The sequence below is a fragment of the Xenopus tropicalis genome, chromosome 7, assembly GCF_000004195.4.
Source record: "Xenopus tropicalis strain Nigerian chromosome 7, UCB_Xtro_10.0, whole genome shotgun sequence".
Taxonomy (NCBI): Eukaryota; Metazoa; Chordata; class Amphibia; order Anura; family Pipidae; genus Xenopus; species Xenopus tropicalis.
Genome location: NC_030683.2, coordinates 93417855 through 93429430, shown reverse-complemented (window position 1 = coordinate 93429430; position 11576 = coordinate 93417855). Strand labels below are relative to the sequence as shown.

The window sequence follows — 11576 nt, the reverse complement described above, 5'->3', positions numbered from 1 at the left end:
GATACTATCTGATTCTGACTCTACCACCTGTGAACTAGAATTATTATCCTTTATTTATATAGCAGTGACACATGTACGCAGAGACTGAAGGGTTGCCTTTGTGGAGCAGATTACTAGTGCCAGAGAGAAAATCTTTTGAGAGATGATAAATACATAGGGTAAAATAGTAGTAGTAGTCATATATGAAAGATTAATTTGAAGGAATTTAAAAAAAAATATGAAATGAATTCAAAGCAATTTTAAGGGCTTCACCTAAAACACAATGCAGCATGTAGCTGGCAGGCTAGATGGACCAAATGGTTCTTTTTTTAAACTAATTTCTATGCTTTTGTGTTTCCTTGAATGGGAGAGTCCATGAGCAGAGAGAAAAAACTTAAAAATGATAATACATTTTAGTTTTACTATCAGTGAGTGTTGTGCTTGATACTGGAACTACCAGTTTGTGCTGAAACTGAGTGTTTAAACCCATCGCTGGTGATAACCTGGTGTGGATCAGTAACACAGGTGTCCAGGCTTCCCTGTATGGGTGCTATTCTAGACACCAGGAGATTAGGTCAGGTGCCTAAACTTTACTGGAAGCACAAAAAAAGCTCACCTTGCTGGTGATGGGTCCTCCTACTGCCTTAATCCTGTTCCAAATATTGCCTTTTGGCCTATTCTTGACTCCACCTTGTACACTGCCTGCCCTGATCATTGGCCACTAACCTAACCTGTGAACATTTGCTTGTCATTGCCTGCCTGTTTACCCATCCAATACTGCTTGTTCCAAAACCAACCTACCTGCCTTATCAATCAATCTCCCTGTTAAACTTCCATTAATAAGTACCTGTCCTGCCTGTGCCCCAGTTAAACCAGAGAGACAGGGAATTAAAAGTTATGGTTATATTTGGAGTGATAGCTGTTAGCAAGTATCAGTAAGAGAGGGATAAGTGAAATTGGGTGTACTAATAATTGTGTTTATTTCCTCTTGAAATAATCTACAAATGCTGAAGCACCCCACAGCTTTCTTTCCATAAATGAAAAAGGGATACACTAATTCTACTTTCAGTTGCATTTTCCTGGGCTCTTCCTTTGCCTGTACTATGGCAGTTACTGCCTTTTGTTACATACAGAGGTTAAGTGTACTGAGACACAGTAACCTCTAGTGACCAATAATATATTTACTGTTACATAGTTACAAACATAGTTAAGTTGGTTTGAAAAAAGACCAAAGTCCATCAAGTTCAACCCTTCCAATCAAACCCCAACATACACACATACCAACCTATTTATACACTCACTTACATAAACTATATATACCAACAATACTAATTGAAGATTTTAGTATTACAATAGCCTTGGATATTATCATCCAGGCCCCTCTTAAAGGCATTAACAAAATCTGCCATCACAATATCACTAGGAAGGGCATTCCCCAACCTCACTGTGAAAAACCACCTACGCTGCTTCAAATGAAAGCTCTGTTCCTCTAATCTAAAGGGGTGGCCTCTGGTGCATTGATCCTTTTTATAGGAAGAAGAACCTCCCCTATCTGCCTATATTCCCCTCCAATATACACGTACAGTGTAATCATTTCCCCTTACAAGTGCCTTTTTCCAGAGAAACCCGAACCTTGACTGTCCAACCTCATAGTTTAAATCTTCCATCCCCTTTACCAGTTTAGTTGCACGACTATGCACTCTCTCCAGCTCATTAATATCCTTCTTAAGGACTGGAGCCCAAAACTGCACTGCATACTCAAGGTGAGGCCTTACCAGGGACCAATAAAGAGTCAAAATTATGTTTTCATCCCTTGAGTCAACGCCCTTTTTTATACAAGACAGCACTTTATTTGCTTTAGTAGCCACAGAATGACACTGCCTGGAATTCGACAACTTAATCCTTAATTAAGGATATTCCCAACACACTACCATTTAGGGGCAGATTTACTAAGACAGGAACGCTTGGAGCGTATTTTCGCCAAATTTTTCACCGCTTGCGCGACTTTTTCGCCGCCCGCACAACTTTTCCGTGCGCTTGTGCGAAAAAAATGGAAAGGTTTTCCCGCTGTTTACAATCGTTCAGTACAAAAATTTCATGACTTTAGGATCGCCAATACCATATTATCGTGACTAATACAATTTTTTCGTAAGCATTTTCGTGATATTTGTGATCTTCAGAAATTTTCGTATCCATCCCAAATTTATCCCATTTGGGATTCAAACTCACGTTTTTATGAATGTGCCCTTAGAGTGTAACTGGCATAACTTTGCATTTTTCAACACTGAACCTCATTTTCCATTTAGCTGCCCGGTTTACATCCTAGTTAAACAGGTGACAAGTTTTGTAATAACAATAACTATGTGATGCATGTGCATATATTGTTTTGTTGCAATAGATGCTGTTATTGCTGAATCTTGGTTTTTAAAATTTTTATTCTTAGCAGGACTGCCCATGGTGTGTTCCTCGACACCCATTCACTGTGTCACTGTGCAGTGAATTACCAGGTTTCCTAGTATCTCCCACCGCTTTCAGGTTTGCCCAGTCACCAGAAGGGAAGCCCCCTGTGTTTGCTGGAGTTCAAACCCAACCTACAAACAGTGCCTGGAAATGGTTGCACTCACTGTATTAGGAAAGGTATCACTAAAGAAAGGTAGGCTTTGATTATACATAAGATATCTCAGTTGGAGTTGTGTAGTTCTGCCTATTTACATATAGCCAAAAATGGTACTGCCTCTTCCTTACTTTGTTTAACAGCTTCCAGCCCTGTAGACTTAATAAACACATGCAAGGCTTTAACCTGACATTCTGCTGTTACTTGTCTTAGGCAGCCTCATTCTTTCTAGAGAACAGATACAGGTAAGAACCTTTGCTGTGCTGTGTTTTACTAAAACCTTTGTTGTATGAGTATTTTATGAGCAAATCTAATATTATTATATTCTATCTCAGCTATTTCACCAACCACAAGAATAAGATTTGCAAATTTGGAGACAGCGCTCTCCCTTACTGGTAATAATGAATCTTCTGTGTGCAGACAGGCACTGAAACTGCTAATACTTCAAGCCCATTTGAACTGCACAGATACATAATTATAAAATCTTGACTGTTTATAAACACAAAAATAAAAATAACCATCTATTTGCTTGAATGCTTCAGATGCATTTTCATTGACTTCTCTAGAAACCCAGCAGCTTTTAGATGTCGAAGTTATTAATGCGTATTTGAGATTTTTTTTCATGTCATAAATTTAGAAAATTTAAAAATACTCAAGCTTGAATATATTCAATAATATTAATAATCTTAAATATTAAACAGTCTGCACCCAGTGTGTTGGACCTCAACTTCTCAGTACTGAAAATGACTTAAAGACCTGAAAATGAAAGTTTTTTACTATAACTAATGTAAAGTTTTAGAAGTGGAATGGGCCTGCTATTGTATAATGCCACAAACCTTGCAGTCACTTCCTTAGTCTGCTGAATACCATCTCACTTTGAATAAAAGTGAATATGCAGTGACCCTGACATTCTGCTGTGCTCTGTGCTTAGAAGTCTTGTTAAAACAAAGGGACAGGTGCAGGTGTGTCTTTGGCCTTAAGGCTCATTCTGTGGTGAAGTGCAGATTTAATATGGAATATTTCATACTGTCAATGAAGGCTAAATTTGTATAAATGACATGTAAGCTGGAGTACTTTAAGAAATTCTAGGTTTATACATTCAAAGTATTAGATTTATATAATAAATAAATGATATGTAAAAATAGGAACAATTCAGTTAGTGTGTTAGAGCTTAATGTTGCTGCTGAGCTCTAAAAGCGCCTACAGTAGAACAGTGTGCAGTTGCTCAAAGCTACCAAACTGCACTGTTTCTAAAAATGCCAGATGAGTAAAATGTTTCAGATAGAAATGTGTTAATAAATGGAAAAATATTACATTGCTAGGAATCCTTGAGGAACCATTGGTCAAAAGACACGTAAAGAAGATGAAGAACATTAGAAATTAGTAGATAACATTATTTTAGTGTAATCTTTTCACAACATCCCAATAATATGGAATTGTCTCAAAGCTCTGTATTTGCCTCGCTGTTGTCATTTCTGTACATTGTATGGCTGATTTACTCCAATGATACTGTAGGAGCAAAACTGCACAATTGTGGTTTCTCTTAGCAACCAACTAATTTGGTAACTCCCCCGGAGACTTGAATATCTTTAAAATTAATACAGTGCTGATTCTACATATAAACCTAAGGAAGCTCATTTATGAACACAGTAAATAGTACTAAGCATGCTTTTGAAATAAAACTCTATTGTCACAGTGGTCATGCAGTCTTCCAGCAGTCACAGGATTTGTGTGTATATTACCCTAAAATATATATAATATATATATTTATATATTTTATATATTTGTGTGAATGTTACCGTAAAGCTTGCTTTATGCGTGTAGATTTGCAAAAGTTTTTTTTTGTTATCGTACGGTTGTGCTGATTATGAAATGATCTTTAATAGTATGATTTGTCCATCTGCAATTTAAAGCAATATCCAAACCAGAAGAGGATGTGATGTATATACTTTTGTATACACTGAATGTTCTTTTTTGTATCCTTCATTCATTCGGTGCAAAGCTCGTATTCAACCGAACTTTTGTGAAGATGAGTGCCTACAGTATATGGATTCAAGGCAGAGGGCTGCTCTTGCTATAATGCTATTCAACATTGTAATGAGGTTTCACATATGGGTCTTGTGAGAGAGTACAAAATATTTAACATATAACTGTGATTCCTTTCTCTTTTGAGCCTCCATATAGACTTTCTGATGTTATTTATTGAAATGAATGAAAGAACGTACATGCAGTCTCATTGACACCTGTCATCATTTTCTAATCTAAGCACCGCACATGTTTTCCAAATTCTTAATGATGGAAATCTGTCCATCCCATCAATGGACAAATTTAATTGTTCAAAGATGAAAATTTTTAAACCTGCCCAAAACCTGCCCAAAACTTTACGCTAATTCGCCATTTTGGCAGATCACACTAAAATTGGTTGTTATGTGAAGTCAAATCATTACATTTATAGCCATCGTAACTGCCATTCAAACTGGGCCCCACAGCCACTGTTTCAGGTTCCCTAGGGGTGACATTCCCACTGGCTGAGATATACTTTTATGTATTTGTTTAAAGTACCGTATATCCCAGTCTGTGGGAATGTATTACTTACAATAAAGAGGATTAAAGGCCCCAGTGTATCCATTGTTTTACTTACAATAAAGAGGATTAAAGGCCCAAATATGACCATTGATTTACTTACAATAAAGAGGATTAAAGGCTCCAGTGTAACCAATATTATAATAAAAGGGGCAAAAAGTATATTTAAACAAGCTCTATGTTAAGATGTTTTCTCAATAGACACCATCCCTTGAAATAATAACATGAATATTATTCAACTCCTTGTCTCAGCCTGTTGCACTGAATGGTCCATTCACAACCTGATTTATAATTTTCTTTTTTTCAATGGCTGTTTTCTCTCAGATACACGCAAACCTATCCTTTTTGTTTTTTTGTTTTGCTTTTTAAGATCCTTGTTATGGAGTCCACAGAAAAAGAGAAAAAGGAAGGCTTGATTGAATTTTATGACTCCTTTGAAGATATGCTAAAGTTTTTCTGTGACAACACCACAATCCATGGCACAGTCCGACTTAACTGCTCCAGAGAAAACAAAATGAAAACCACTTTCTGGCTCGTGCTTTACTTTGTCGCATTTGCTATGATGTACTGGCAGTTTGGGCAATTAACAGATCAGTACTGGGCATATCCTACTAACACAATCATAGGTTTGCAGTCAAAGGGTAAAATATTTCCAGCCGTGACCATCTGCAATCTGAATCCATACAGGTTAGTGTTCCATATCCACCTGACAAAATTCATTTCTTATAGTTATTATTATACTTTATTTATATAGTTCTTATTCCTCAGCTTTTTTATAATATAAGACCCATACGATACATGCACACTAAGGTCAGTGTCATTATACTGCCTGTGTGTTTTACCATAATATGAAATGTTGATATTGGGGACTACAGGTTAAAGATTAAAGATGATATATGTCTAAAAGCAAATTAGAGGAAAGGAAATGCAACTTTCCAATATACGTTAATAATAACATTTATTGGCTTATTTATTTGCAACTAAAAGCCATATATGTTTAAACAGTATGTCCTTTTCTGTACTGCTGGTTCTGACTGTTCAAACAGTGTAGCAGAGGTTATCTTAACTCCAGCCGAAACACCATTTCTTAAAATGCTTTGTATGGTTCTTCACAGGCCTGTTAATTGTGACAATATTCAGAGCCAGCAGTGCATTAAGTTACACCTGCAAGATAGATACTGCTTCCAATACCAATTATATTTACAAATTATTCATACTTGTGTATGTTGCCCCGACCCTGATCTAGCACAGTACGTTCTAATGACCAACTGTACAAGTTGTTATATCAAAGTACTGTTGTATCACTGGTTTAGATGTAAGATAACCCACTTAATTATCATCTGTTCTGTATCTCCATAGATTTGATCAAGTTAATATGTATATTAATCAGCTGGACCAGCTGGCAAAAGAAACACTCTATTTGCTATATGAATATGAATATGAGGTTCCTGAGTCACCACAGCAAGTTGTTGATCTACAGGATTTGCTAAACAATGTGACAGGCCAATTCAACGGAAATTTTATCTTAGACCAATCCATTGTGTTACAGAAGTTGCAAGAGAATGGTTCAGGCCCAGCTTTACCAGGGCAGAAGAAATTTAAAGTAGGATTTAAGCTGGTAAATATAATAATGGGGAAATGCAATGTAATGTGTTTACTGCATACAGACGTACCAATTACAGAGGAACAGAGAGGGTAGGACTAAGAAACATGTAGAAAATGTAATGAAGGCATTGGCAAGGAGGGATGGGGCAGATTGCATTGAGGAGCATGGGCTTCTATTTATTCAAACATACCAGTGCATTAATGGTATTCTGCATTCATATTGATCATGTTACATTATATTAGATATGGAATGAACCCCCACTACCTGTTTCTAACATGGTCATATTGCATCCAGTGCACAGACTCACTCACTGATTTCTAATAAGGAGTATGCTAGCTCCTAGCCTGGCTTCCAACGTGTATGCTCATACCTGGTGGTCAATACCAGGGAGCCTATAGATAGCCATCATCTTAAACATGGCTTATGATAATGCAAGATATTGATTTAAACTATTCTCATACTTAGCCTAAGTAGGGTTCATTATCCTGCCCACAAAAATCTGAATCCATTTGGTTTTATTTGGTATCAGAAAGAAAAGAGTAAACTGATAGGCATGTTTTCTGAAGCTTCTATGTTTGCTGCAGGATCTAGCAAAAATATGCACATTTGTGAAGCATGTTCTTTACTAATGCAGAAATACTTACATGCTAATTGTATCTACAGCAGCAGAATTTCAGTAAGTTGTCTTTTTTCTTTTTTTCAGTGTAATTCCTCAGGAGATTGCTACTACAAATGGTTCTGGTCTGGATTTGATGCTGTTCATGAATGGTACAAGTTCCACTACATAAACATTATGTCCAATATACCCGCTGTGCTGAACATAGCAAATAATTTTTCGAGGGATTACATTTTGACATGCCATTTTAATGAGATGCCTTGTGATGAACGGTACGTTGATGATCATTTTAACTTTTCATCAATCCATAATTTTTATTGCACATCCAGTAACTAAAGAATGCCTAGAATGATGGGGCGAACACATTTTTACGAGAATATCACTTCAATGCATATTACAATTAATGCGGTTAAAGAAATGCTGTCAGTGGTAGAAGAGTCATTTATATTTAATGGATTGTTATGCAGCAAAAGAAAGCTATCATAGTGTAACATTGCAAATTAAGAATATGCTTTTGTAGTATTTTCATAACACAGCATGGGAAAATCTTGCTTGTTTGTGCTGTAAATGCACAGCCTAAATTCTCACAGTAAAACCTAAAGGGAAAGAACAACTGTTAAGTAGGCTTTTAGTTTTTTTACTGATCTGTTAAGCTTTTAAACTTCTGTGCTGCAAAAACACTTCTGCCCAATGGCACATACAGATTTCCTATTTGTCTTTTACCTGTTCTACTCAGACAGGAATCATGATAAGCAAGCAGCTTTCTTAGTGGGACAGTAGCTTCAGAAAGCCTGCTAATAATTTATATAAATGAGCTGCTATGTAGCCATGAGGACAGCCAATCAGTCTAAAAAGGAGAAAAGACACAGGTTACACAGCACATAACAGATACACTTATTAGAACATCATTGTATTCTGCAGAACGTATCTGTTATCTGACATTAACCCTGTGCTATTTAGCCCTATTTCAGCTTGAATGGCCGCCTTGCCCAAACCCACACTATGGCTATACAGCAGCGTATTTATATAAACTATACAGGTATGGGATTCCTTATCCAGAAACCCGTTATCCAGAAAGTTCCAAATTACGGAAAGGCCATCTCTCATAGACACCATTATTAGAAAATAATTCTAATTTTTAAAAATGATTTCCTTTTTAATTCTAATAATAAAACAGTACCTTGTACTTGATCCCAACTAAGATATAATGACTCCTTATTGGAGGTAAAACAATCCTATTGAGTTTATTCCATATTTAAATGATTTTTAACAGACTTAAGTTATGTAGATCCAAATTACGGAAAGATCCCTTATCCAGAAAACCCCAGGTCCCGAACATTCTGGATAACAGGTCCCATACCTGAAGTAGTGTTTCTGAAACAAGCACTCAACCAGTGCAGGAAACGCTACACTACAATATATTTTAATTACCTTAAAATGATTTCATTTTTTATGTTACTGAAATATATATGTATTTTTGAAACTTTAAAACAAATTCTATTTTCTCTACATACTAGCAAAACAGCCTTGCAAAGCAAACATGAGGTTTGTACAACAAACATTGGCTGGTTTAGTTTTTCACATAAAACACTATTATGAAAATAGGAACATGGAGAAAGAGATGTAAGAGAAATAGAAAATAGGAACATGGAGAAAGAGATGTAAGAGAAATGGAAAGCATGGACTGCACTAATATCCTGAGGGAAAGAGTAAAATAAGAATGGAGACTCCATGATGGCTGCTAAATTATTGTTGTTGCCATATGCAGGTGGTATTTTGGGTCCAACCATCTAGCCCATGCTTTTTTAGATTTTCCTGTCAGTTATAAGTTGGTTTGTGAATAAGAAGCAAATTTCTAAATTCAGTCATCTTTTTATTTGTCATGATTCTCTCAGTTTCAACCTAATTTCTGAGCAGGGCTATTGGTTCTGTTCATATTTGCTACTTTCTGCCAAAATGTTTTGATTGTGAGATTTTGGGGTAGCTATCGGGAATGCTAGAATTTATTAATTGTTATTATAGGGAAAACATGTCTGCAGTGAGAAGTACCTGGGTTGTAATAGCTTTTCTTTATATACAGAAAGCTTTAGCCTACATACATAAAATGAATACAAAGAAATCAGAAACTCTTTAAGGAAGGCTAACAATAAAATATGTTATAGAGTTAAAACAAGCCCACAAAATATTTATAGAGTGAGATCTGTATAGAAAGCTTTTTTTTTTTTTTTTTTTTTTTTTTTGCAAGGGTGAGAAAATATACAACCTATTTACAGTTATTTATGTGTGTCAAGGGTTTTGGTTGCTTTACATTATGGGTTTTTTATTTTAAAGGAACAGTAACACCAAAAAATGAAAGAGCTTTAAAGTAATTAAAATATAATGCACTGTTGCCCTGCACTGGTAAGATTGGTGTGTTTGCTACAGTAACACTACTATAATTTATATAATAAGCTGCTGTGTAGCCACGGGGGCAGCCATTCAAGCTGGAAAAAAGGAGAAAAGGCACAGGTTACATAGCAGATAACAGATAAGTTCTGTAGAATACAATAGTGTTTTATCTGTTATCTGCTATGTGCCTGTGCCTTTTCTCCTTTGAATGGCTGCCCCCATGGCTACACAGCAGCTTATTTATATAAATTATAGTAGACTTTCTGAAGTAAACACACAACTTTTACCAGTGCAGGGCAGCAGCACATTATATTTTAGTTACTTTTATACACTTTCATTTTTTGGTGTTACTGTTCCTTTAAATAACCAGTTTCCAGTTTGTAAATTGCAACATTCTGTACCTGATTGCAGTTACAGGTACAGGATCTATAATGCTGAATGCTTGGGACCTGGGTATTTTTGAATAAGGGATCTTTCTGTAATCTGGATCACCATCCTTAAGTCTGATAAAAATATTTAAGCATTAAATAAACCCAGTAGGATTGTTTTACTACCAATTCATTTATTATCAAAGAGAAAAAAGAAAATCACTTATGAATTATCTTCATATAATGTACTGTATGGAATATGGTCTTCCTGTAATTCAGAGCTTTATGGATGAATTTGTGAATAAGTGATCCCATACATGTAAACTGAAATTCTGTGAATTAATATTGTATTGTGGGTTAAAGAAAATGTCAAATTGTGCTGATGTATTTGTATTTGCACTCTTTTAATGACATGAAACTTTTGGTAAAATAAATTGCAAGCATTCAGTTCATCTCTGTTTATACTATAGGTAGAACATGACCCAACATTTTCAGTATAAAATGTGCTTAACAGAATTGATGTCTATTTGATAAGGATTATAGTTTGGATAGACCTGTCCAACTGAAGTTCTGTAGGCTGGATGTGGCCCTCCAAGCGATTTTGTCACTCCATACACATCTTTGATCAACATCATTATTTATTTTAAAGAAATGCTGTCATCGGAACATGGTTTTTTTTTAAAATGCATAAGTTAATAGAGCTTCTCCAGCAGAATCCTACATTGAAATCCGTTTTTCAAAAATGCAAACAGATTTTTTTATATTTAATTTTTAAATTTCAATGGGGCTAGCCATATTCTTCATTTCCCAGGGTGCCACATCCATGTGACTTGTGCTCTGATAAACTTCAGTCACACTTTACTGCTGAGCTGCAAGTTGAGTGATATCACCCCCCTCCCAGCAGCCGATCAGCAGAACAATGGGAAGGCAGCAAAACAGCAACTCCCAATATCAGAATAGCACTTAATAGTAAGAAGTCCAAGTCCGGCTTGGGACTCCTTCGGGTACATAGGCGTAGGAAAAAAATAGGTTATCAGAAAGCAATTCTAATGTGTAGCGCTGGCTCTTTCTGAAAGCTAATTTTAAATGGCAGAGTGAATCATTTGCTATGTAAACAGTGTAATTTAGAAATAAAAAGTACACCATAAAAATCATGACAGTATCCCTTTAATATAATCTGTCTGACGTGCATGCAGTATGAGAAATAATAGTATTGATATATGTAAGTAGTTAAACAGCACTTTCTCTAACACAAAAGGAAACTTTTTATTGTGTCATAAAATGCAATGTAAAATAGAAAAGCCCAACGCCTTTCAGCTTGAGCTACGGTATATTGAGTCACAAGGAAGTTCCTGCTGTCTAATGCTTATGAAAATAATTTTAAAAAAACATAGTAGAGAAATTTACTATGTACAACAATTG

At 35.7% G+C, this 11576-nt stretch overlaps 1 protein-coding gene across 1 annotated transcript in view; it reads left to right on the top strand.

The window, feature by feature from the left end:
• The first annotated feature begins 2352 nt into the window (after positions 1–2352).
• scnn1d (sodium channel, non voltage gated 1 delta subunit) overlaps positions 2353–11576 on the top strand; it is a 29733-nt gene continuing 20509 nt past the window's right edge. Inside the window, exons 1-4 of the mRNA XM_031906346.1 lie at positions 2353–2838; positions 5547–5863; positions 6536–6794; positions 7486–7670. Coding sequence (XP_031762206.1) covers positions 5556–5863; positions 6536–6794; positions 7486–7670 — 752 coding nt within the window. The 5' untranslated portion in view covers positions 2353–2838; positions 5547–5555. The remainder of the gene's footprint in view (positions 2839–5546; positions 5864–6535; positions 6795–7485; positions 7671–11576) is intronic.